Source organism: Sylvia atricapilla, chromosome 1 (genome assembly GCF_009819655.1).
Source record: "Sylvia atricapilla isolate bSylAtr1 chromosome 1, bSylAtr1.pri, whole genome shotgun sequence".
Taxonomy (NCBI): domain Eukaryota; kingdom Metazoa; phylum Chordata; class Aves; order Passeriformes; family Sylviidae; genus Sylvia; species Sylvia atricapilla.
Window position 1 is genome coordinate 25841731 of NC_089140.1, and position 27123 is coordinate 25868853.

The 27123-nt window shown below is 38.5% G+C and overlaps 1 protein-coding gene across 5 annotated transcripts in view; it reads left to right on the top strand.

The window, feature by feature from the left end:
• Positions 1–26376, top strand: part of GLCCI1 (glucocorticoid induced 1) — a 54685-nt gene extending 28309 nt beyond the window's left edge. The window contains exons 4-8 of one of the 5 annotated variants that reach the window (XM_066317875.1): positions 7396–7506; positions 9538–9690; positions 15624–15834; positions 22252–22372; positions 23433–26376. In XM_066317875.1, the coding sequence (XP_066173972.1) occupies positions 7396–7506; positions 9538–9690; positions 15624–15834; positions 22252–22372; positions 23433–23781 (945 nt within the window). In that variant the 3' untranslated portion in view covers positions 23782–26376. Of the gene's footprint in view, positions 1–7395; positions 7507–9537; positions 9691–15623; positions 15835–22251; positions 22377–23432 lie in introns of those variants that run through there. The other 4 variants (XM_066317884.1, XM_066317901.1, XM_066317909.1 and 1 more) reach the window with 4 other exon arrangements.
• Positions 26377–27123: the final 747 nt, after the last annotated feature.

Here is a 27123-nt window from a genome sequence, read left to right on the forward strand (position 1 = left end):
TTTCAAAAAATGAATCTTCCAGCATGTTCCCATGAGCTGGAATGTTTCACTCATACTCTGGGGTTTTTGCATGTTCTTTCCTGACTCGCTGTTGAATAGGGCATTCAAAAATGAGGAGGAATGTATAGGTTATCTAAGGAAAAGATGTTAAAAGGCAGTATATATTCTTCTTCTGGATAGCCTTGATAGAATAATTGTCAGAAGGAGTGATCCAAGTTTACTTACTCAAATTTTGAAATCACATTTGACAAATACAGAATAATCCTGCAATCCATTGGTGGCAATAGCCTCATTTTTACAGATGAGGTCCTAAGCCAAAGGGAGGTTGATCAAAAGAGGGCTTTCTGTTCTCAACTCACCAAGTACATCTTACGAAGCATTGATGTATTGGTGCATGGACCTTCAGTTGCCTAGATGACTTCATCTGCAGCTGTGAGGAAGCATTCAGAATGGTTGCTGTGATTAAGTGACCAGAAATTAGTGTAGAAGGAGTTTTGTGTCTGAGGAGTTTTGGTTTAAACTTTACCTACCAGCACAAAGAAATTCTAATACAGACAGCAGTAGTATATGTTTTTCTAGGAGAATGTTTCCTTGCTTTTACTGAGAGACTATCCTTCATACTCTGGCAATTTCCTATCAACTTGTGCAACAAGCTGCTCTTCTTCACCACAGGCCTGTGGCTGTCAGTGATAGGGAACTCTTCAGCATGTAAGCAAGTCTCTGCCATTTGATAACAGCGATCCATTGTGCTGGGTTGCCACCCTCTTGATGTACTGACCACAAGAGGAAGATAAGAAATGTGTGGCCAATGTGTTTCACAGTTCCTTTTTTTGATAGAATGTCTTAGTGGACAAAATAGGTTCTGTGGAAGAGAGTTTTTTCTCTCCAAACTTTGAATGGTTGTTCACCCCAAAACCTATCCTTGTCTTTTTCAGCATACCATTCTTCCTCTTCCTCTGTTTAGCTTTCTTCAGCTACTCTGGCCAGTTTTCTTACCTTTTCTAATTCCTTGGGTTCATAACCCATGTAATTCTGCATGTATCATCCAGGCACTATTTATTTACCCTATTTGAACTCTTACTCTGTTAACTTCTATTCTAGCTCCTTGTCAATTCTGGCTCTCTCCACTGTTTGGCTTCTATTTTATCCCTTTCTTCTTTCTTTCCCTCACATGTCAGTCTGTTTGGTGGGTGTTAAGTGTTTGTTAATACCAACAGTATCTGTGCACTCATTTCTTTGTGCCACAGTAATCGGAAGTTCCTAGAAGAAGAAATTCTCTGGGGTGGTTCTCTTCAAGCTGCAAAGACTACAAGAGACAGAATTGTTAACAAATGTAGCTGCCAGTTCCAGATATCTTTCTTAAACATGTGCAAACTGAAATTTTTGCTAAAGCTTCACCAAATGTAAAGATTCTCCCAGGGGCCTAGAGGAGCACATTTGCAGCATAAAGGACCCTCAGGCAAATGTTTGGCCTTTTTATCCAAAACAGTGGAATACAGAACTATGCAGGTAAAAAGCTTAAAGTAATGTTCTCTGGCACATAAAATGGTGAAATCTCTTCCACCCCCTTTTCATTTTAAATCACAGTCTTAAACAACCCTAACACTTTCACTGAAGTCTTTGATAGAAAGGAGACAGAAGAGAAAAATGTTGCATGGTAGACATTTGACAAAGCTATGGGCAGCTGGAAGCAAGAGCTTAAGTAATGGAAATAAAAATACCACCTTCTCCTGGGCAGCTGCATTTGTTATGTGTAGTGTAGGTAACATTGTTCTGCTCAGAAGTTTGAATTGTCTCCCACAGCATTAGACAGTAAACAAGTAGATAGCTCTTTGCAGTTTCCTTGACTTGTTTTAGCAAATTGGATTCATGTTTTCTTGCTTTAGAAATTAATGGAATGATTTCTAGCATTTTTTTTTCTTGGTACTGTAAACTAGCTAACATTTGTGTGATAGTTAATGGTTTGGATAAAATAAGATTGTGCATTTAAGTTTGAAAAGTTTTATTTTTCTTGGTTAATCTAAGTACTATTAAAATTAAATAAATTTATTTAATACAGCTGGTAGCTCTTTTTTAAAGATCTACATCGTAAAATCTAAAAGTAAGTGTACCGGTTTAACATCCCAAGCAAGGAAATGAATTCAGAACTGCCACTTACTTACAAAAAGGATTTCACTTTGCATAGTGAAACTTACTTTGCCCTTAATTGAAATAGGTGTGCGTCAGGATTAAATGTGTCTAGCACTAAAATAGATGTATTTGCTTTCTCATAGTTAGTCAATTAGAAATTTAGAAGTCCCTAGCTCTCAATATAAACTTTATTAATTTCCTAACGGAATCTACTTTTAAAGAATTTGTTTATTTTGAAGGGCTCTGCTACTTGATTTTAAGAAGTCTTAAGTGTAACTTGTCTAAGATACTGCCACTCTGCTCTAACATTATTTCAAAAGATACATATCTTAACTGGGTGATAAAGATTGCTATCAGTCTTCTTACTGGACACTGGTATGTTTTCCCTTTTGAACCTGAATAATTAGTTTAAAATTCTGTTGTTGTTCAGGGACAATTTTAGTAATAGCTTACCCTGAACTGGAATTTACCCAGAACTGGGAAAACCCCTCTATTTCAAACAAGTAGTTTTTGCTTTGTATAGTTTTTTAAAGATACATCTCACACTGCTGATTTTTCACTTCCTTTAAGCAGCTCTCTGTGCTGTATCTGTTATATAGCAGCAGCCCCCCCCCCCCCCCCCCCCCCCATTGGAGGGTCCCTCTTGCTCTAACAGAGTACTTGAAAAGGACTTAGAAATAAAAGAAAATTGAATATGAGATCTTGCATGCCTAATGTGCTTTCATATACCAACTGAAAGCTTGTATTCAAAGGTTTAGAGTGAATTTCTAATGCGTGTTTTGCTCTTTGACCTACTGGTTAACTCGTTTATTAATAAACATTTTATGAATGAGGTGGAGTTCACTCATTAGCAAGGAGTTTGTGGCTTGATCTGCAATAGGCTGAGCAGGCTTTGTAGGCTGAGCTCTAGAAATACAGCCTATTGACTGGTAAATATTAGTGAGCAATTGGAGAGGTACAGTGGGATATGTCAGGTTCCTTCGTACCAGTCTGCATCTAGGTTCCTTCAAAAGGGAAAAATTACCAGGATATTCAGATTACTCCAGTGTTGTAAAGAACTGACCTAATTTGGTTATTTCTCAGTTTTGTGCCATTAGTTATATTAGACTGCATGCATATCACAAGTGGCATAGACAAGATTCATATTACTGATTGTATAACTTTGAGCTATAGAAATACTTGGCAAGCATAAAATATATTAAATACTTAGCAAGCATACAAAAAATATATTTATAGTGGGTTTTCGTGACTTGGTTGTTTAATAATCCTGGATGGTCATCTTACCCTTGGCTGACAGTAAACCATTAAGACCAACACTGTGCCCTGAATCACTGTAATCAGTTTGTCTAGGTTTCTGATGTGCTGCTCTTTGTGTTTTTTTTCAGTTTTTGGTTGGTTTTGTTGGTGGTGGTGGTGTTGTGAGGTTTGTGTTGTGGTGGTTTTTGTTGTTGTTGTTTTGTTTTATTGGTTTTTTTTTTTTTGGGGGGGGGTGTATTTTTTATAAATTACTTTAAAGTAGGTGAAGAAAAGACTCTTTCCACTGCATCAGCAACATTTTAGAAAACAGTCACTGGAAGAGCAAAGGCTAAAATTTTCTTAATTTTTTTTTTGAGTTGTGCACAGATCTGTGCTGTTTCTCCCCTCTATGCAGTCGCATGAGAGTACTTGCCAAATGTGAATTAAAATACATTGTTTGAAATTTACTATCATATATGTTTACACATTGAAATGTAGCAAAATAGTTTTAAATAACAAATGGCATTCAAACGTTGGAAGTAGTGTTCAAATGGAGTTCACTCCTTGATGAATCCCTTGGGGGTTTTTTTTGTTTTTTTTTTTTTTTTCTTCTTCTTTAAGATATGTTTCACTTTCAGCTGTATCCTCTAAGAAAATAGCTCTATTTTCTAATGAGTATGTTCTTCCCATCTTCAAGGTAGGCGGGCAGGGAGAGCATTTGAATTGGTATACAAAAATAATTAATGTGTTATGGACCTAAGTGCACATATGTGCAAGGCTAAGGCTTAAATGTCTTCAACACGTGGGTGCTTTAGGATACAGATTAGATCTTTTTGTGATGATTTACATATGTTCCTTAATATGACTGTGCATACCCCAGTCACATTCTTGCTCGGTACCTGGGCATGTGAGGGAAGTGATGTCCCAAACCCTTCCTGTTCTTAGTTGCCCAGTGAAAATGGGAGTGTTTTGTTGCTGTTCTTTGGTTTCCATAGTGTAGAACATTGTTCATTTCCTGCCACTTCCTTAGCATCATTTTCTTTGCACAGCAGACTCCCTAGCTCATATTTGCTGTGTCAGTTGGGTGCCCAAGAGACAGGATCTGCTACTTCTTTGAGAGAATTGGTAAAACAAGTACCATCAAGGCTTATGATTCACACTCTTTCCTTGCTCCATGAATTATATTTGTTTTCAAGAATTTGTGTAGCTCATACTCGTCTGTAGATCATTCTGCTTTTATTTGGTGCTCAGGTGGTGCTTCTCTGCTGCCTGAGAAGAAGGTGTAGATAAACTTTGAGGAAGCTAGTGCATTTGTCTGTTCCTGTTAGTAGTGGTGGCTTTATTTCAGCTAGAGATAGAGAATAATTGGTAATTAAAAGATAATATTGTAGAGGAAGAAAAGCTGTTGCAACTTCAGGATACGCAAGTGGTAGAATCACTGTGGACTCCCCTTGGTGAGGAAGGAGGTAGAGCATCGCTCAGTTCAGCAAATTTCCTGTCCTCATTGACACTGCCAGCTGCTGGTTGTCGGTACCAGCAAGCCTCTGTCTCCCACGTCTGCAGGATAAATAGGAAATGGTGGATTCCTTTTCATATGCCCGTTGTTACTTTCTTGTTTTCTTGTCCAAAGGTAACTACCACATCATGGACAGCTAAGGGTCCTGCAAGTTCAGGGCTAACGACATATGATCTAAGAAGGCACATCTGTTCTTCACTGCATTACTTGTTTGGCTTAAAGGGATTATATCAGCTTCAGATACACAGTCAAACCAACAATTTTCCATCTTCTGTTTCTCCTCAGTGACCCAAGCACTCTTTTCTTTGTTAGTGTTAAGAACTTAATGACTGCCAAAATACACATACTCTTGAGGTGGCTGAGAGAAACTTAAATTCCAGGGATCCATTGATTCCTTTCAAAATACCAGAGCTTCAAGGTTTTTTGGCTAACCTAGAGACATAACAGCCTATCAACACTCTCCCATTTAGAGCTTTCACTATCCAAATTTTACAGTGAGAGCCTGTGTCCTCAAAGATTTGCTAGCTTATTTGTGACAGAAATCAGTCAGCCAGATCTGAGGTGGTATTGTGTAGGTATTTTCTTTCTGTAGTGTGCCCCTGAGGAAAGCTCAGAAACTGTATTTCATTTAAACTAAACAAAACAGTGTATTTAACTTTTTGACTTAGGAGGAAGTGCACAGAATCAAGGAGAGGCAGTAGAAATGAAAGATTTATATACAGCACTCTCCTTGCTTTCTGATTATTCTTGTAGCCAGCCACCTTTGTCCACAGCTGTCTTTTGATGTGGACATCATTTTTCTCCTCTGTTTTTAAAGGGGAAGATGAAGATTATTTCCCAGTTCTCCCCATTCTTTAGCATTCCAGTGTAAGACGCAAATAATTATAATGTGTGTATATTTACCAGAGTAGTTGCCTGCGTGTTTTTTCATCTACAGAGTTAGATTTCCTAATTGCTTTTGCTCCTACAAGGAAAAGGGTAATTTTATAGAAAAATGGATTTATTTTTAGTTGAGAGGAAGTACCTCTTCAGACTCCAAAGTTTCTATCATCATGGTGCTCGAGTTGCACCTTTGAGCAAGAGTTTAGTGTTGCAGTTTCCTAAATGTAGCTCATCTGTGTAAGTACTGCAGTTGTATTAGGGCTCTGTTCTTCTGGATATATTCAACACAGAGACCCTTTTGGAAGTCTTGAACTGTTTGTCTGCTTTTTAAAGATCAAAGTATTCAGCCATTTCTGAGTAGCAGTTCTCTAAATATGGGTAATGAGCTGTGGCAAAACTTGATATGAAGTCTTAAAGATAGATTGTTCTTCTGTGAGTGCTACCAGAGACAGCACAAAGAAGAGTTCACAGCCTGCAGCAAGAGTTCCATCCAAGCCTCTTCACCAAGCACTGTCATCTCTGACACTGTGAAGAGCGATGTGAAGTGATTCTCTGCTGTGGAGTTGCTGTGCAAGAGTACCAGTGATATATTTAACTACTTGGAAATAACCACAGAGTGCATGTACTTGTAAGTTGTCACTCAGAAAGAGAGGTTAGTTTCCAGCTGATATATGAATTCCATGTGCATTCATTCGCCTTACTTGCCCTTCAGGTTTTTAAAAATTGTATCTCTAGCTGAGTTAAAAATGAAATGGGGCCATCCATGGCCTTATATTCCAGTGTGCTGAGTGTGGGGAACAATGAGATTTGAGCCTAAGGGAACAAATTATCAAGTTTTAAGGAAGTGTCTGTACCTGTTGTGTGAATTTGCAGAGAGTCTAAACTTCTGACACAACGTTTATAGAGGTAAGTACTCTCTTTCATGTAGAAGTTTCCCAGGAGGAATAAATAAGTAGAGGAATCCCAAAATGAAATTCTTTGGTTTCTTTTTAAGGAGCAGGTCAAATAGATAATGGCTTTAGTTGCATTTGACATTCAAAATATGTAACTTTTGGTTAGACATCTTTGCAGTAGACAGCAGGAAAGATAATTCCATCTGCTTGAAGGAATCTGTGATAATCTGTGATAATTTTGCCTGCAGGGAAGGACTATTAAATGTATTAAATAAGTGCTCCAAGATGAGCCGTGCATTTTGAGTGCCAGTTGTTTGTGAAAGTTCTTTACTTTTATGATGAATTATCACTAAAAAGTTTTGTTTTGGTTTAAGATCAAACAAATTAAACTGTAGGCTTCAAAGTCCCCAGTTTAAACCAGTTATAGGTGAGATGCTACAAATTGTCATTCTGACTACTTTAATTTGCATCAGATATTACAGTGCTTGTGTGTGAATGAGGAAATTCAGTAAATAAACCAAACCTGTTGTCACATTCAGGCTGACAAATAGGGCAGATAATTTGGAGTAAGTATCTGATAAGCAGAAAGAAGCCTTAATGCTCATACTTCAAGGAAAAGCAATCCCATATGCCTGTAAAATCCTCCAAAGAGGATTAAAATGTCCATGATTCACTTTATATGTGAATATTTGAGCAGTTGTGATAACTCATTCTCACTTCACCTGAACTTCTCTCCAGCAGATTGCCAAACTGAGGCAGCAGCTTCAGCGCAGCAAGCAGAGCAGTCGTCACAGCAAAGAGAAGGAACGTCAGTCACCTCTCCATGGCAACCATATAGCAATCAGTCAGGTAAGTGGGTAGTTCCTTATATTAACAGCCTCCCACCTTATCAGGGGTGGCTGAATAGCCTGCTGAGCGTTCCCATCTGTCTTGTGTTTGTTCTCTTGTGTGGTACACTGAAATGCTTAACAGTCTGATTCTCCTGTACCTTCACTGGAGTTTATCTGATGGTCATCAAATAATAAAAAAGGGTTGCACCAGGAGAGCAACTGAAATATATTACAGTGCTGTAAAAGTTGTGGGCATGGCCAGATAAGGCTGCACTTCCAGGGGTGAATACTTGCTTCCAAGGCTGGTGGTGGTTTTTTGGGTGGTGGTTTTTTTTTTTTTTTTTGGTGTTTTTTTTGGTGTTGGTTTTTTTTTTGTTTGTTTTTTTTTTGTTTTGTTTTTTTTTGTGCTAAACTTTCGGAGCTCCTCTGGAAGGTATTTGCTTATTAGTTTTGCAACCCAGTTCCATCTGGGCTAGTTAAAAAATAGAAAATAAAGTAAAAGAAAGTACCAAAGCAGAGTGCAGTGGAGGATACCTAAACCAGTCATGATCTAGTCATTACACCTGTCAGCACAATTTAAACCAAATTACAGTTCTAAAGCTCAGGTGAGGTTCAGCCAATATCTACATAAATCTTAAGGCACTTGCAGAAAGCCTTTAACCTTGGTTTATTTGGGAGTGCAGATACTTGAGTCCTGATTAAATTTCTCCCATAGTAGTAGATCCTTAACTTGGACTCCTGTTACTAGCAGGCCATTCCTGGTATTTCCTGAGTACCTTTTTAACTACCTGGTGTTCTATAGCAGCTAGTTAAAGCAGCTGGTTGAGCTGTGATGGCTGATTCTTTACATTCCTTCTGTGGGGATAAAATCTTGTGGTCAAAACCTAATGCATGAAGACAATAGGAATTTGATGCTCTTCCTGAATCTGTTAGCCTTTATAACAAAGGATCCTACTGCATTTTGCATAGAAAGGGGTTTTACTTTACATCTCAGAATAAGCTGTTGCAAGTACCTGCACCATTATAGTCACATAGCAAACAATTTTTGACTGAAACCCACCTAGGACATGAGCTGTGAGGAAACATTCTTTAGTAGTTGGAGCTCACTTTGTCATTGCTCACGTGACGTATTGGTTTCTCAGGAAGGTGTTCTCTGATAAAGCCATTTTGCAGGCAGTAGGTTTTGGCAGTCAGAGAATGCTTGCAGGCAAATTATTTGCACCTTGGGATCTGCACATTGTGTAAGATTCACTTGGTGGTAAGAACTAAAAAAAAGTTAACTTTTTGTCTTCAGCATCCTATGATTCTGTGAGCAGGAGGAAAACACACTGATTGACATGTGAGCGCTGTTCATGGTGATCAGTTGTAGCAGCTGCCAAGATGAAACTTTTAAGGTTGTTTGTGCTAGACCTGTGTGCACTCTTGTGAATGTTTCCTGTTGGTAACAGAGCTCCACTCAACAGGGGTTTCTGAAAATCATATTTGTACTTACTTACACGCTTGTTTCTTAAACTCAAGATGAATTTCTCTTAAGACCTTTGACAAAGTTCTGAAAAGCTATAATCTAGTGAAATACAAGGTTCAGAATGAATTGTTTTCATTCACTAAAACCAAGCAAAAGAGAGTAAAAGTTGCATTAAGTGAATATTTCAGTTGAGTCATTAGGCTTTAGGAATGTTATGAAATGCCTTTTGGATCCCAGTTAAAACATTAGCATCAGGGCCCCATGCATTCCCCATCCCTCTATGGAGTGAAGCCTACTCTGTGCCTCTGGGAAGTACATACACCGGTCTACTTACTACCAAGTGAAGTCATAGAGTGCTTTGATTGTACAGCTTGTCTTTGAGTTAAGTAGAGATGATTTTATTGGTTTTGATTCATGCAGGATTTTGTTTTTATTTAAATTGACCAAGGTCAATTTAAATGGTGGTCTTCTAGATGGCAAAACCAATATGCAGCTTCTTACTTAGTAACGTTTTTAGTTTTGGTCTCAGACTTCTGCCTTTATTCTGTTTTCTGTCTTTAAATCATGTTGGTGTCTACCTTCTAGGCTTGTATTTCCAGATCTGTCCCTATGCCACTGTCAAACATTTCAGTGCCAAAATCAACTGCTTCACGTGTGCCGTGTAATGTAGAAGGAATAAGCCCTGAACTGGAAAAAGTATTCATTAAGGAGAACAGTGGAAAAGAAGAAGTATCCAAGGTAAGATTATAGTAACATGTTTATGGTTGTTATCTCTTTGTAATCTATAAACACAGGGAAAACCTTCCTCTTGAGGAACCTTCCTTGTGGCTGAAATTACAAATGATTTTCTTCAAAGGACTGTTTGTGTGAAAACTTTGTTTCAGTGTTTTAGCATGGTGGGGATGGTTTTTTTTATTTTTCTTTTTTTATTTTTAAAGGGCTTGCAGCCAGACCTACTTTGTTTAGAATTTTTCTGTAGAGAACTTGAAAGTTTTTTTGAGAAATATGAGTGTTAGATCATTCAGACACTTCATGCTCCAGTAATAAGTAATTAAAGATCAGGGGAATGTTGTACCTGCTTCATTTTGCACTCTTTTTCTTGACCAAGATGTAAGTTTCCAGTGCTATGGTCTCCTTTTTGGTTTTAATGCTTTTTTTTTTCCATAAACTGAATGTGGACCATTTTGCTGCCATGAAACCTCTGTGATCTGTCATTGGAGATCTGAGTATAGGAAATACTTACAAATGGGGCAGCTTTGCTTTGGAGCACTGGATTTTTCATTGACGAGTTTAATGCTTAGATGACACGTAAAATGTGGAATACTTGGTTTACAGCCACTGTTTCCTAAATAGCCAGTAAAATTTTTCTGCTGTGGAATAAAGTACTCTGTGTTTTTTTTCCTGATCTTCTCCAAGGTGTAGGTGCTTTTCTCATGACTGGTCATGTAATAACAATTCAGTGTACAAGTCAAGCTATAAAAGTTTCATCAGAGGTTTAAGATTCTGAAACGTTGTATTTGCAGTTCTTCTGCAAATATCAGTAGCAAACTTAAAAAGTTTTGGAATAGTCTTGGCTTCTCCAAACACCTAGTTGTGTGGACAAAGCAGTCCTAAGAATGAGATACTGTAGCTGCACTTCTATACTAAGCTTTCTTTCCTAAGCCTGTCTTACCCCTTTGGAAGAGGTGTGTATTGTACCAGGGGAATTAGGAAAAAAAACCCATGCAAACTGAAAGCCCAGCTCAATAAGCCTTGTTGCAGCATCTCCAAAGAGAGTGCAAAAAAGTGTGGATTGTTGTGCCACCACTGATGTTGCTATGGCTAGAGTTGTAATCTCATGTAGTTAGAGGATATTTCATTTATCTATCAGACAAGTCATCCTTGTAAACGTTGTCCTTGGGTTTTAACAGCTTATTGCTTGGGATGCAGAGCTCTCCTGTGTTACTGAGTGTACTGACTCTGATCCAGCAAAACAGTTAAGCACATACTTAAGTGCATTGTTGGATTTGGGCCAGAGGTGCTCGTCAGTTTATGCAGCCAAGGCAATAGTGAACCCTTCCTCCAAACATTCAGCTGGCGAGAGCTTCAGACACAAAAGAAAGTCATAAATCAGACATTGCCCTTGAAGTCAAGTCCATCTTTGTGGGCAGAGGGTTGTTTCCTGCTATGTAACTGTTAATTTCTGTGAAGTCTGGTCTTGTGGGACCTAGACTGGGACTCCTAGCACTGTCTTTGAGATTACAAGACCTCAGTTTGCCTATGGAAGATCATAACAAGATCATAATTTACTCAATCTTACTGCTGGTGAACTTTCTCCTAATACAACAGTTTAGCTGTGTTTTAGCCTGGGGGAGTGGGGGCAGCTAGGTTAAAGGTTAGGAATTACTGAGCAAAAGATAAACCATAGGAAACCAAACTTCACTGGTTTCACTGCTAGTGAACCTGTTTGTTTTTCTTTCAGTTTTCTGCCACTCTTTCTTGCTGTAACATCTTGTGTTTTTAGAAACTATTTTAAAAGCACAGTTAAAGATAGTTTGTTGCTTTGGAAGATGTCTTCTGTCTTTACTCATGCTGATTTAGTTCAGTAACTTCTTTGAAACTTTTTGAAATTTTGTTTTAGCATCTTAATGAAGATTAAAATTGTAATCATAAAAGAGAAAAACACAAACCACTCTTGTATTGTCTTGTTATTTTTGTGTTTTGTACAGATAATTGAGGATTAGTAATTTGTCTCTTTGTGTCATTATCTTTTAAAAAATCCAGTTGACTGTGAAGTTGAGAGATTGCATAGTGGTCAAAATATTCAAAAAATTTCATTCTTTGCAGTTTAGCCATAGCTGTATTTTTTTCACATAATTCATCTTTCTTAGTTAGCTGAAGGTGTTTTTTTTTTTTTTTTTTTTTTTTTTTGCTTTCAGAAAACTAAGTTGTCCTTTTTGAGTCACTTCTTAATCACCCCTTTCTCCACAAATTTATTAATAAACTTTTAATTCATGTTGTAATGCATTTATTCAAAATTTTTGGATGTATTTTCCATCCTTCTTTTATAGCTTGCTGATTAACTCTGACAAGGTGTGATGGTGTGTGTCTGTTCTCACCATAACTTGTAAGATGGAATCAGCTTTTTGTGAAGTTGTTGCAGGCTTTTGTTCTTTGTCCCATTGTGATTCCACAACAACATCATTGGAACCGAGGTACAATAAGATGCTGGACTTTTTGTAGGGATTAGAGGATAAGAGGTGTTCCCTCCTATGTAATAAAACAGCATTGAAAATCATGAAAAGTGCCCTGTAGCATTGATAGGTCTCCTGTTAGGAAAAACATTCTACCAGACCTATCAAGTATAGAGAAGTAAATAAAAATAAAGAAATTCTGATAGACTATTATACAATGTAAGTAAACTGATTACTGTGTTCCTTGTTTGATTTTTGTTTCTGGAAGGAGGTGACAAGGTGGTTTTATGTACCTGTCTGAAAACTGTGTCCTGTTATAAAATTACTTCCTTTATTTTGCACAGATGCAGAGGATCTTTACTTAAATCTTCATAGCCTTCATCTGAAAACTTTTTTTTCCCAAGTGTTCCTTCCTAAGATACATTATGGTTTTTGCATTTGCAAAAATGCAAAGTCTAATGCACTGATGGCTTCACTGATGCCAGCAGGAGGAAGCACTTCCCTGTGCTGGCCCTTGTGTTCCAGTCTAGATGAAAGTTTTTAGATCAATAGCATTGAATGCTTTGCTCTCAAAAAGTTGCCTCCCAAATAGATGTACAACTTGTGAGGAGACTCCCATTGGTAATATTATTACAGACTGGTAGCATTCCTGATTCTTCTAAGTAGACTGTTGTTGAGATTTTTTTCCAGCAAAAAGATCGATGCTGAAAACAAATTTGTAAGTATTGTGTATTGAAAAATGCATGCTTGTTGTCAAGTGGAGCATTTTCATACCTTTGCTGAGAGATGAGAGCTGTGTGTAGCTGTTTCCAAGAACACACATCCAGTAGGGATGGACAGGTGTCCTGTCAGAATGCATTTGGCATAATGTTCATTACATGACTGGACATACTTGAAAAAAAAAAAAAAAACGCTCAAGAAATAGCATATAGAATGCAGTAATTTCTAGTTGTTTTCCACGCATTGGGCAATATGGAAAGTAATAGAAGCTGTACCAAATTAGTTACCCTCTTTCTTATCTTGTAAGGTTGTGAGAACTTCAGTTTTAGAATACTTAGGGCATGACTCATTGAAAGTAACTTCAAAAGTGTTTTTTATGTTGATGAATTTTGATACATAAAGTTTTTAACAAGTGAAATACTTCTAGTTGATAATTTCATGGAGTCTTTTGCACTTGTCAGCATTGAGGGAAAGATAAATGCAAAAGCACAGTAATCTGAGATATTAACTGGCACTTTCTATGTCTGAAATGTTACTGTACTTGGAAAGAATTATAAATATTTAGCTTTTTCTGCTTGTGTATGTATTTAGATATGTGCCTAAAAATATGGTTTATTTCTGTACCTCAGGCTTTGGTTCAGGGGAGATTGAAATATGTGATGTGGGATATACTTCCTGACTGCCTGAGATTACATTGTTCCTCCATGTGTGGAAGAACATCTGTGTTATCCTGAAGTCTTTAATTTATGGGATCACTTACTTTTTTTTTTTCCCCTCTCTGGAATCTTTGTTTTACCTGTTATGTAGACCATAGTGTATACCCTTAATAAGCAGCTGTTTGTTTTTTTCTTTTCTCCTCCTTTGATTTGTGTCCTCATGCTTAATGTTACACCTTGCTTTGAAGTCAGAAATCTGAAGGTTTTCCTGAGATTCTTGCTTCTTTTATAATGAGAGTGTGTCTGAAATTTTGTTCACTTTACATCACGGTTATGTGAGAAGAAAGGTGATATTTACACGTTATGGGTGGGGAAATGCAAATCCATCAGGGTTCTATAGTGTGTTTCTTCAGGTAACTCAGGATGTTGCATTCTATTTTAGGAGTTTAGAATGCAGCTCCTGTAGTCTCCTTCTGTATCTGTTAATGCAGGGGACTTTTACAAATCAAACCTATGTTAACTGGGTATCCTGAAGAGATACTGTGAAAAACAGAGGTTGATTCAGTTGATTCCCTGACATCTCACAGAATTTTTGTGGCAGAGAGAGAAATAAAAATGCTATTTTGCATGGCAGTTTTTTTGTTTGTTGAGGTTTTTGGTTTTTTTCCTTTGTTAGTTTGGTTATGATAATTATGATACTGCTTTCTTTCTACAGCTTCAGTCTTGTTTTCTCTCTTTTGTCTGTGTAGCAAATACTACAATGCTGCAGGTCTGTCTTGTGCGTTCAATGAGTCAGGGCCTGTTGGGGGTGATGGGAATAGAGCACCAAGTCGTGTTGTAACACATATGCAATATGAAATGAGCTGTTGGAGCAGACCACACAGCTGTGCCCAAACCTTACAGCATTTGATGGAGCAACTGAAATGTTCTCTTTATAGTGTGTTTCTTTGCTCTTGAAGTATGAAATTATTAACTGGTATTAACTGGAAGGCTCATAAGAAGAAAATTACCTTCCTGCTCTGCTATGTCTGCCTCTTTGTATAACATTTGGTGGTTTTCTGGATAGACTGTTGCTGAAAATGGGAGAATGTGATACTCAGCCAGTAGGTGTCATGTCCTCTAGCAAAAGTGTTGGGTTGAATTTTAGGCTCTGGAACAAGCCGTTACAGTTTTGGAATATATGTGGAAGAGAGGCAGTAAAATAAAAATGTTCACTTGAAGTGAGAAGGAAAAAGACATTAATTTTTTGTAGGTAGAACATTTAAGTAGTTCTCTATGGTTTGGACACAGTTCTCATTGATGCGAGAATAAAAATTGTTTAAATCTTGCAGACATTTTTCCCCCTTCATTTCTAAGCAAGAGTCTAGTTCTCACCTGATTTCTTACATTTAAAGCAGCACTGTCTTTATTAAAAAAAAACAACTAGCTTTCCATTGGGAAGGGCAAGTAAGTAGAGCATGCCAGTCTACTGCTGTGAACATGTCTATGCAACATGTTGCAGAATGGGATGCAGGATCACACTGCCCAGTGCCAGCTAGGCTGATAGGGGCAGGCAGAGCTTACCAGCTTTGGCTGAAGACTGTGAGCCTTGTTACAAGCCTGTGTGGGCATCATCTATAGAAGAATGGAATGTAGGGGTGTGCTGGAGAGTTACAACTTACTAGCAAAACTTGGATGGTTTCCTTTTATAATTGTAATTTAGTTGGTTGTTATGGCAATAGTATGCCATTCATTGTATTTGACATTTTCTGCTTTCCCTTTTATCCACATGTGAACTCTGTTGGGGTACTTGTTTTTGTTTTATAATAGCAGTGACCTTTATTGAAAATTGCAGTACTAAATAGAATTAGTGAGGGAGGTTTGCATTTTTAAAACTATAGTAAAACCCATAAAAACATAAGCTGGCATGTGTTGAAGTGCAGATGTTAACGTCTGCACATTGCCCCATTACTCCGTGTAATGAATATATGTTGTGTCCATTGTACACTGCATTATTTTCTCATGTGAGATCCTGTTCTTTCAAAAGTGCCATGTTTGTTCTTAACTTATGAGTGCTACAGGCTGACATTGCTTGTGAGTTTGATCTTTTCTCTGTAACATGAATTGCTTGTTTCCCCTGCAGCCTTTGGATATCCCTGACGGTCGAAGGGCGCCGTTACCTGCTCACTATCGTAGCAGTAGTACCCGCAGCATTGACACCCAGACTCCGTCAGTCCAGGAGCGCAGCAGCAGCTGCAGCAGTCACTCACCATGTGTCTCTCCCTTTTGCCCTCCTGAATCTCAGGATGGGAGTCCCTGTTCAACAGAAGATTTGCTCTATGACCGTGATAAAGGTGAGAGTAGAATGGCCTGCCTTTACCTATGGGAGGCATGTGATGTCATGCTTTTACAGCTACCTTCATTTTACTCATTACATCAGTTTTTGTTTTTGTTTGATGGTTGTGAAGGGATTGAGGATTTATCTGAAAATTGCTTTTGTTTGTTTACATATCTTTTTCCCTCTTGTTTGTGGAACTTCACAAACATCTTCCATAAATACGTCAGAGGAGCACAGCAAACAGTTAACTATTTATGAAGATTCTGATGTGAAGAATTCAGACTGTAACACGTTTACCTTTAAGAAAGGTTTCAGGAAGGTTTGCAGTAGACTATATATTTATCATAGGTGAGTTGCTTGCTGTTCAAAATGGTGATGAACTTTTAGACTGCTTTTAAAAGAACTCTGCTTCTGAACTCTTGCATTCCTTTGAAGCTATTTGGTGAGAAGCTTAGATGCCTGTGTGAACAACCTGGTGGAGAGTAATTACTTCTCTGTATGCTGCAGAACAGCTCAAAAGTTCTGAATAATTCCTGCATTTATCAATATCCTGTGGTTTTTTTCAAAGTCCGTACAACTGGAGTTTCAGTAATTAAGAGATACTGACAGACTATGGAGTATGAGAATATAGGCACCAGTGTAAAAAAGACTGGTTTTTTTTGACAGCTGTTTACTAATAAAATTACCCTTGTGCTTCTGGTCAGCTAGCTGAAACATGGACTTCAGTATGGAGGATGTAGGATTTGGGTAAATCATGCAAGCTAAGAGGAGTAAGTTTCACAGAGGAAATGAAAACTTCTAAGATTTAGCATATATTTACCAATGAGATAAAGATAGCAGTGTTTTGAGGTTGTAAGGAAGGTTAAGGGGTTTTTTGTAAATACTGTCTGTTTATTAATAGTTAAGGTAATTTGGGAATAGGATTGGGGAAGTCAGCAGGAGAAACACTAGTTTTTCTTGATTTCTGAAAAGTTTTTTTTCCCCTTCTTGAATTTAAAAGGAAATAGTGGAAAACAAATTCATCTGCCCAGAATCCTGAACTGGCGTGTGTGTGTGCAACTGTGTAAATTAAGCACATTAGAGTAAAAGTGTTAGCTCGACATGATAGCTGCTGTGCTCCAACAATAAGGGGCATTAGCTTGCCCCCCACCATAGTCCTCTTTCTTATACTATGCATGTGAATTTTAATATGTTGTCAAGACTGAATCACTATAGAAACATGTACTAAAGTATTAGCACACAAAAAACCATCTTGACAGGTAAATTGGTTCATATATGTCCTGATAACAAATATAAGTTGAAAAGCAAGGAAATGAATAATTCCTTCTGCAGTCAGTACTCCTTTATCACAGAAATGGGAATTTTCAGTGGTACATTTATAGGCAGCAGCAAGTGAAGACAGTTTGAAATAGTGCATCTAGCCTTTTTAATGCTTTTCAAGGCTTTTTATCTCCTGTCTTGGATTTTTTTGAACAGCTGACTGGAGTGAAATTTATGAGTAGATACTTATTTGTGGATTTTGGTTTTAAGACTTGCTTTAATGCTAGGCTTGTATCAAAAGTCTTCTTCAGGAGAAGTGTGGAGGTGATGATTATAAACAGCCAGTGTTTTAAGTCATCATAATGGCATTTTAAAATGAGTTTAAGTAAGGTATGTAATACTGTGCATATGAAAGATAAAAGCTTGAACTTCTCATCACGATTCTCTAAGGGCAAGGTAAAACTTAGGAAAATATGTACCAGTTTTCCAAGAGAAAGTACTTTGTTCAGAGGCTATAAAAGTATAGTCAGAAAGGGGCTTTTTTTCTCTCGGATCATCCAGATACTACAGGGCAGTTGTTCTGAACATTACTTCAAAGTCATTAAATTATAGATAAATTAAGGATATGGGTAGAAGTTACAACAGAGTAGCTAATTTGAGGGACAGTTTATTACTTTTGTTATGGCTGTCAATTGCTCTGTACAATAAAAACTTGATAAAGTTTTCACACCTTTGTTTTAAAGGCTTTTGTGAGCTAGAGTAAAACCATTGTTTTTTTGTGAAGCCTTTAAGTTTGGAAAAATGCATTGTCAAACCAAATGCAGATGTTTTGATGATGTTTTCTTGTTACTTTTCTAAAGATTTAGTTTTCCTCTTGATGGAAATGACTTGGCTTTACCATTTAGAAGTGGAGTTATCAGCGTTATTAATGGTTGAGGGGTGTGTTGCTGAATAGGAAAGAAAGGTTAATTTGACTGAGAGACATAAGCAGTGAGAGGAGCCAATGCTCTGTACAGACACAGCACTGCTTTACATTCCTAAAGCATCTTCTACTTGCTGTGCAAAGCTGTGCTTTGGCCTGAGGCCCTCCCAGCTGCCCTTTGGACTCTATCAACTGTTGGGTTTACCTTTCTGCAAGAAGCTGTTAAATAATTGAATTTTTCAAAAGCAAGTGAAAGCTAATTTTCAGCGAAGGCTGACAATATTGTTGTGAACACAGCAGTGCTACTACACAGTATTGATTAAAGCAGAAAAAGAAGGGTTGGGAAAGAATGTATTTTCATGGCACCTTTATGATTTTGTGTTAAAACTACTGTTTTCACTGGATTTGCTTTGTGATACTCTGGTCCATGAAACTGTAATTCAGATCCCTACATACCATCCTCAGCAGCTGTGAAATTCAAAGGCATCTGAAGGTACAAGCAGATGAAATCTGGAGGGTTGTTTTTGTACAAATACAGATTGTATACCCTGTTTTTTAGGGATTTTGATTTAGGTGCCTTTACACAGCGTTTAGTAGTCTCACTGTTGTTTAGCAGGCTCTTAAGAGTAACATGTTTGTGAAAATGCTTATTAAATTCTGGGCATCTGACTCAGTTCTTTAAAGAAAAGTTGTTAGTAAAGTCTTTGGATAGTCTTATTAGTTATTTTTGAGCCTATTGAAAGAAATCCCAAGGCTCACTGGCAAAGTTTCTTGTTTAAGTATAGTCACTCAAAAAACTGTTTCACAGATTGCTTTTTTAGTTATGTTTTTTGTTCTAATTTGTGCAAGCTATAATTTCTGGTATTAAGGTTAAACAAGTATTTTTAATGTTTTAATGAAACTCAAACTGTTTTCTAGTTAACAGAATATTTGCGCTTTAAATGTATGTCCAGAAATTCCATGTGACAAGGCTCCATATTGTCTGCTGTGTGTTTGTGGCAGCGAAACTCCCTTTAAAGATTCCATGATCAGTCACTGTCAGCAGGGCGGAATGGGCTGGAGTGGGCCAGAATTGGGATGGAGCAGGATGGAGTGGGGCAGAATTGGGATGGAGCAGGATGGAGTGGGCCAGAATTGGGATGGAGCAGGATGGAGTGGGCCAGAATTGGGATGGAGCAGGATGGAGTGGGCCAGAATTGGGATGGAGCAGGATGGAGTGGGCCAGAATTGGGATGGAGCAGGATGGAGTGGGCCAGGATTGGGATGGAGCAGGATGGAGTGGGGCAGGATTGGGATGGAGCAGGATGGAGTGGGGCAGGATTGGGATGGAGCAGGATGGAGTGGGGCAGGATTGGGATGGAGCAGGATGGAGTGGGGCAGGATTGGGATGGAGCAGGATGGAGTGGGCCAGAATTGGGATGGAGCAGGATGGAGTGGGGCAGAATTGGGATGGAGCAGGATGGAGTGGGGCAGAATTGGGATGGAGCAGGATGGAGTGGGCCAGAATTGGGATGGAGCAGGATGGAGTGGGGCAGAATTGGGATGGGGCAGAATTGGGATGGGGCAGGATGGAGTGGGGCAGAATTGGGATGGGGCAGAATTGGGATGGGGCAGGATTGGGATGGGGCAGGATTGGGATGGGGCAGGATGGAGTGGGGCAGGATTGGGATGGGGCAGGATGGAGTGGGGCAGGATTGGGATGGGGCAGGATTGGGATGGGGCAGGATTGGGATGGGGCAGGATTGGGATGGGGCAGGATTGGGATGGGGCAGGATGGAGTGGGGCAGGATGGAGTGGGGCAGGATTGGGATGGGGCAGGATTGGGATGGAGCAGGATGGAGTGGGCCAGAATTGGGATGGAGCAGGATGGAGTGGGGCAGAATTGGGATGGAGCAGGATGGAGTGGGCCAGAATTGGGATGGAGCAGGATGGAGTGGGGCAGAATTGGGATGGGTGGGCTGGGACATGCCGGCAGGGCGCCCCCTGCTGGTGGGACCTGAGGGCTCGGCCTCGGGGCCTCAGCGCAGCAAACACTCAGAAAACACACATGGAGTTGCTGTGTCTTCAGGGATTAGTGCGGGACAGTTTAGCACTGCAGAGTTTACAGGATACACAAGTGGAGACTGGCTTAAGCTGTGAATTCCATCTCTTGTCACTTTAACTCGTGGCCTGTGTTCCCAGTCCCTTCTGATCTTGCCCAACACCCGGCTTGTACGTGCGAGTCTCCCCACAGCCGCGCGTGTTCTTCAAATAGTGCGTGCTGTGCATTTGGTCAGAATGAAAGTCTAACGACTTTGTAAGCTTTAAAAGCAGGGAGGGTTAAGAGAGATACTTGTTTAGCAGCTGTCTTACGTAGAAAATTTCAGCTAGGCCGGGCTAACTAAACCAAAAACTTGATTGAAAGCTGAACTGGCTAGTAGACAAGACTCTTAAATCTTCCAAGAACTGACTTAACTTTGAATTCTGTTTGATTCTTCCCTTGGATGTACTGCCATGGTTTTCCACTATTCAGTGGAATGAACAGTAGTACATTTTATGTCTCTAATTTTTTAAATAGAAACTTGGATCTTCAATTTTAAATATTAGAAGGAGGAAACAAACTGTCTGGGTTCTGTTAATGATTTCTGTGTTTGGAATGAGTGGTGTGTGCCAGCAGTGGAAAGATGCCAAGAGGACCATCATGCTCTCAACTTGGCAAATATCTGTATCGTCTCTAAGCATTTTCTGCCTTCCTAGTTAACACCAAAAATCCTGTAAATAGAAGTTCTGTATTCACTCTACAGCAGCAAAGAGCTGAATAATCAATGTGCTGCTGAGGTTCACTTCAACATTTTTCAAATTTCATGTCTTTCATAATCAGCCTTTTGAAGGGAAGTGTGACACTTGAGTTGATTTGTTTCTTTTTGTAAGAGGAAGCAGAAATGTTTCAAAACATCTAATGATTAGGCTTTGTATTTGAGTCATGATAATATAATAGTTTGTGTAGTTACTCTTTGTGAGCTGTTAAAGACAAATCTGTCCACTTCGGCGAAGTTAGATCATAGCACTTGAAGCTTGGATAGCTGAAAAGGCAACACACGTGCACAACAGGAAAGTATAAACTTGAGTTAAAAATAATGTACTTCACATTAGTGAAAAGACTCCAAAAGAATTAAAGCAAGACCAGCTATTTCTCTCCAATTAAGGTGTATTTGTAAGATGGTGCGTCCTTGTTAATTTTGCTGTTTCATTTTTTAATTGTAATCCTAAACAGAGACTAGGGAACCAATAATACTACCCTGGGAGAGTTGTTGTTTTTTGTAAGGGTAGAAGCCACTGAAGAAAGCCAATTTTCTGTGGATAACTATTTCTGTACCTACTTTGTTTCCTTAATGCATTTACTATCAATTTGTCAGCATGAGTTTTTGAAGGGAACGCTTTCATAGGTCTTAATATTTCGAACTTCTGTGCTTCTGTCATTACCAGACTTGAGCCTTCTCTCACACTTTCTGGGAGGTACCAATAAATCTGCTCGTTGCCCTTTGTCCTAGATCTTGACACCTTTAATTCAAAGTGTATCTGGTTAAAATACACACACAGCTGGAGTTACAAAGAATACCTGCATCATATAGCCAGTAATGATGAGAGAATTAAACTGGGGTAGTTTTATTCTAGATACTAAAGCAACTTCACAACTGTGAAGCAAGTAAAATAAGACATTGTAATGATGAGGTAGCAGTACCTGTATTACAAATGTGTTTTGTTTCATTGCAACTTCTGAGCTGTTCATGAGACGAATGAGGTCAATATTCCAGTGAAGAATTATGTTTTAAAATAAGATACAAGCTGTATACACACATCTTTAATAACACTGATTATACAGTGACAAGGTGTTTTATCATTACCACTCATAATTCTTCTGCGTGTATTATGCATATTACCTTGTTTATTTATGGTTTTTGAACTATGTAATAAAGATTGTATTTGTTTCCAGGATCACAGCTCTGCGTTGTTCCGGTTGCAGTGTTCTGGATAAAAAAATACCCTCCTGTTACGTGTTGTTATACAATAGATTGCTGCTGCACCAAAGCTGATACTCAGAAGAAGTGTGCTGTACAAGGGTGTTAGAAGTAACCTGCAATAGAGGAAGCATTGTGGTAGAAGCAAACCAGCATAGTGGCTAAATTGTGAAAAAAGGCATCTTATTTGGAAATCGAATTTAATTAAAAAGCACTCTCAATCTCTAGTAATATAACTGCTTTAAATTTTCAGACAGTGGGAGTAGCTCACCGTTGCCCAAGTATGCCTCATCTCCCAAACCAAACAACAGCTACATGTTCAAACGAGAGCCCCCAGAGGGATGTGAGCGAGTGAAGGTCTTTGAGGAAATGTCGTAAGTAATGCCTTTTATATCAGCTGGTATCTGCAAAGCAGTAAACCCGTTTACTGAGCCTATTCAACTGCAGATGAATAAACTATTCCAGCTGATGGGTTTTTCAGGAGCAAACTATTATTATAGTTTGTGCAGAAGAGAAGTTCAAGTGTTTACATTGGTGTGAAGAGAAAATGGAGTCTTTTTACCTCTTTGTGTGCATTTATAAAAGGCAACAGAAATCCAAGCAGGAAAGATAAGGTACATTAATCTCTTAAGCATTTACATAGACCTCTTTCCATATATTTTTTTTAACATTTTAAGTTTTCATGGCTAAAGCAAAAACTTCCCTTGTCATAGTTATCAGTTTCAAGCATAGGTTGCACTTTGTGTATAAAACGTAGAAAATGGAATGAAACATGTAAAGTGTTTGTAGATGGTAGTATGCTTATGGCATAGACTTTGCTCAATATTTTTTGCTGAGCAAGAAATTGGAGATTAAACTCATGGACATCATGTCTTTTTCCCCTAGACCCAGCAGTATTTGAGCACAGCACATGCTGTTGAGGTTGCATGCTAAGCTCCTGTGGATGAAAGAATTTAGGAGGGGATGTTCTTGCTCTAACAGCATTCGTTGCCTGCTGGGTGGTCAAGGGAGCAATGTTGGTTGTGGAAAAAGCCTCCAGACAAATTATGGAATATGGGAAATGAGAGGTCTGTTTTATGGAGGTCCTCAAAGGAATTTAAAATGACTAAATAAATTGTTGCTGCATCGCTTATCGAAGAAGAATTTGTGCCATTCTAAATTAACCATGGCATTTTTTCATGTGCATATGTACTGCAGATTTTTCGTGCTGGAAGTTGCATGTTTGTCCAGTAATTACCAAGTCATTTTTTGTGATGGTACTATTTTTAATGCTGTGGATCAGTTAGCTGACTACCAATATGGAAGATGTTTGCCCCTCTGTCCAATTAATCCCATTCCTCGTCATTCACATTTTAGCAACGTATAGAACCACAAAGTTCATAATGTGAAAAACATCTCAGCTGGCCAGATATATAATCTTTTTTCTCATTGTAGGTCTCGTCAGCCTGTCTCAGCCCCTCTCTTTTCATGTCCTGACAAAAACAAGGTTAATTTCATCCCAACCGGATCAGCTTTCTGTCCTGTAAAACTTCTGGGCCCCCTCCTTCCCGCTTCAGACCTGACGCTGAAGAACTCTCCAAACTCTGGTCAAAGCACAGGTCTGAGCACCCTGACTGTTGAGCAGCTTTCGTCTCGGGTCTCTTTCTCATCTCTGTCAGATGACACCAGCACAATGGACTCGCCAGAGATCCCGGCACAGCAACCGTCCCAGCAGCAGCAGCCGCTTTTGCAAGAAATTCAGACTGAAGACCATTCCTCTCCTCAGAGCTACGTGTTAATCTAGAGCAAGGTGGAGCAGGCCTCTGCCCCGAGATGAGGAGGGAGGAGATCCTAGTTCAGATACATCTGCATGAGGTGGCAACTTTTCAGAACACCACGGAATACTTAGCAGCATTCAAAAAAATACTCAACACTGTTCTTGGCAGGGACAGAATCCATATTCAGCTTTTTTTTTGTGAGAAAGCAGTAATGCCTGCAGAATCCATATTACATTAAGCGTTTTAAGTGGAGACTATGCATTTCATAGTACGTTTGACCAGATTAGTACTGTGTCCTGTGTTCTGTTTCAGATTCTACAGTATAAATAAGCTCTCTCTATATATAAAAAAATGTTGCCTGTCTGAATAGAAAATGTCTTGCTGTGTTGTGTCCTATGGAAAATACTGTACTTCAGGATTATGTTTACAATTGATCCAGGTGTTTATGTTTCTAACTTCTGTAATACACACAATGCAAAAAAAAAAAAAAAAAAAAATGGCCACAGCAGTTGCACAGTGCCCACCCTATGGCCTAGCTTCAGGTACTTCTCTTGAAGTGTAAACTCAGGTAACTTGGAATGTATATCATATTGGAATATAAGATATTTTACAGCTACAAAGCTAAAGAGGGAACATCACTCTTTTGCCTTTCCTTGTTTTATGCATTATATTTCCTCATTACATTCCACTTTCTTGGAATAAGTGCATTCAGATCCAGGTGAATGATGACCCTGGGCATGGGTGAACATGAGGAGAACCAGCAAATCTGTGATGTACATCACTTCGTCATGTGCTTACAAGTAAAACAACTGTTGCATTTACTGTCATTTCAATAGGTGTAAAATTGTGGCATTTAAAGGTTTCAGGTGTTGCTCAGTTAATGACTGTTAAACTGTTGCAAATAAAGTGTTCAGTACTAGGCTGTACATGAGAAACATTCCACTATGTGTGTGAGAGGATTTTGAAAGACAAGAATGTTTTTGTTAAAGGACAGAAATTCTTTCAGGTTTCACGGGATGGGGGGGGTGGGGGGGGGGAGATTGGGGATTTCCTCTCATGGTTTTTGTTGGCAGTTAAGGATGTGAAATGCTACTGTTACCGTCTAAAAGTCAAATTAATGTTTAGTTTCTCTTTGGGAAATGTTCATTCATTTGCTGGTTGGAAATAGGTTTTCAGATTTTGTTGAGCAGTGTTAGATGAGCAGTGTTTTATTTATGTAGTGAGTAATTGTGTTTGGATGAAAGTCCAGAAGTAGCAAGTGGGTGTTTTAAGAGGGGTGGGGAAAACAATAGTTTTAAGTTCATGTTACTTAAAGCTTCTCCCATAATTTTCAGTTACTTAAGCTGTGTGTGTAAAAGTGTGCTTTCCCCCCTCCTTAAGTGTGAATAAAAGAAAACTCCATGTAAAATAATCCTGGTCTTGCAGGCTGGACACTTTCTCAAATAGTATATGGCAAGATTGGATTTGTGCTCTTTGGGTGCTTTTCTATTGTACTAGAAAAAGGGCAGCATTGCTTTCAGAGATAATTTCCTGTGATACAAAGAGGACCCCAAAGGCAAAGTAAACTTGATGTTCTTGCTCCATTGCATTCAGGTTGGTGGAACTACATTTATGCTGTCTGCTCCTAAGAGAATAAGGTTCACCTTTTCCAGGAATTGATTAGTAGCCTGCAGCTAGTAGGAGCATTTAAACATGCTCTTTTATGGGTTTTTTTCTGCTTTTGAAGATGAGATTGGAGGGGGATGAGAGTGAGCCACCAGTAACTACTCACTAGACATGTGCTTTTTCTGGAGATAAAGCATTGCTTCCTTTTTATTACTGAGTTTTTGTTAACGCTGTCTTACAAGGTGGAATTTGCAGCCTATAAAACATCCACTGTTTTTTTACTCCCCTTGCAGAAAATGTAGAAGGAGAGAGGTCTGTCTCTAACCATTTTCATGTGAAAAAGCTTCTTAAAACACAACAGCCATTTTTAACCCTACTAATCTCAGGCTTAGGTGAAAACATTATATATTTTATAGACTGAAGATAAAGGGGAGAAAATACTCGTGATGTAAGTATCGATTCCTTTTGATATTTTTCTTTCTAGACTAACATTGCAGTATGATGACCTTTTTATGCTCTGGTTATGTCTAGGTAAGAAATTGTAGTCTCAGTTATTGGTGTTAGGTTACCAGGGGATATGATGAGTGGTTTTTAGAACAGTGCTGAACTCTGTACAATATTTGCAATGCCATTACATGTTCTTTATATTTTTTTCCATGAGAAACTAAATATTAATTAAAATGCACATTTGTTCTTAGCAGAATTGAAGGTTTTGAACCAAATGTGTTAAAGCTAATGCTTTGCCATGTAAATTTCCCAGCAGTTGTTTATCTCAATTGTATTCTACATCCAGCTGTAGAAATTTGTCAAATACTGTTTAAAGTTTTGTACATAGTTGTACTGTTATTTCTAGCCACTGTGCTGAACAGTATTCAAGTTATCACACAATATTGCTTTACACAAGGAAATGTGTGGCTTTTGTTTTGTATTTTTTTCGATATAGAAGTTCCTGTGTCTTATTTAAATAAAAATTATAGTTAAAAAAAAAAAAAAAGTGGTGGGGACAACACACGAAAGCAGTGGTTCATTTATTTGTTTTGGAAACTGTGCATGAAACACCACAGACAGAGATTAAATTTTAATACTGTTCCAAATTTACATCTAGAGTAATGTCAACCATGTATGACTAGTGTGCTGCGTCTTCTAGAACAAGATAATCTCTTATCTATTGATTTTTGCATAATGCTGTACTCAGAAGCGGGGAAAAACCCTAAAAATAGCAGAATGTTTAAATATATTTTAAATGGCATACTCTATTTCTACATAGCACAGGAAAAAAAATCAGTTAAGGGTTATTTGAAACTGTGTATCTGCTGCTTTGTTTGTGGTGTGGCTAATTTCAGGTTATCTGTTGAAAATTATGAAAGCCATTAGATGTTTCACTGTGTGAAACTAAACTAAACTCCTAAAGGATGTGGTATAAATCTACTGACAGTCTTGGTTTCATGTTGTTTTGTATGACTCAAATGATTGTCATTTGACTTGCAGAATAATTCTTTCCAGATGGGGGTGAAGGAGAAGGAAGAAGAAAGAAGGATAATATTTAAATACATGTAAATCCTCCAAAGTCCGTGTTTGCTGAAGAGCACTGTGGCAATAACCATCAAAAATGGATTAATGCTTATTGTCGTCAGGCAGTTGAAATTTTAAGTTTTCAGCATCCCAAAGATTACAAGGTTTTGATGTGACTGTGTTAAAAACATTAACTGGAACTTAACTGAAAGTCCTGTGCAGGGCGAGAAGTTGGACTTCAATGACTCTTG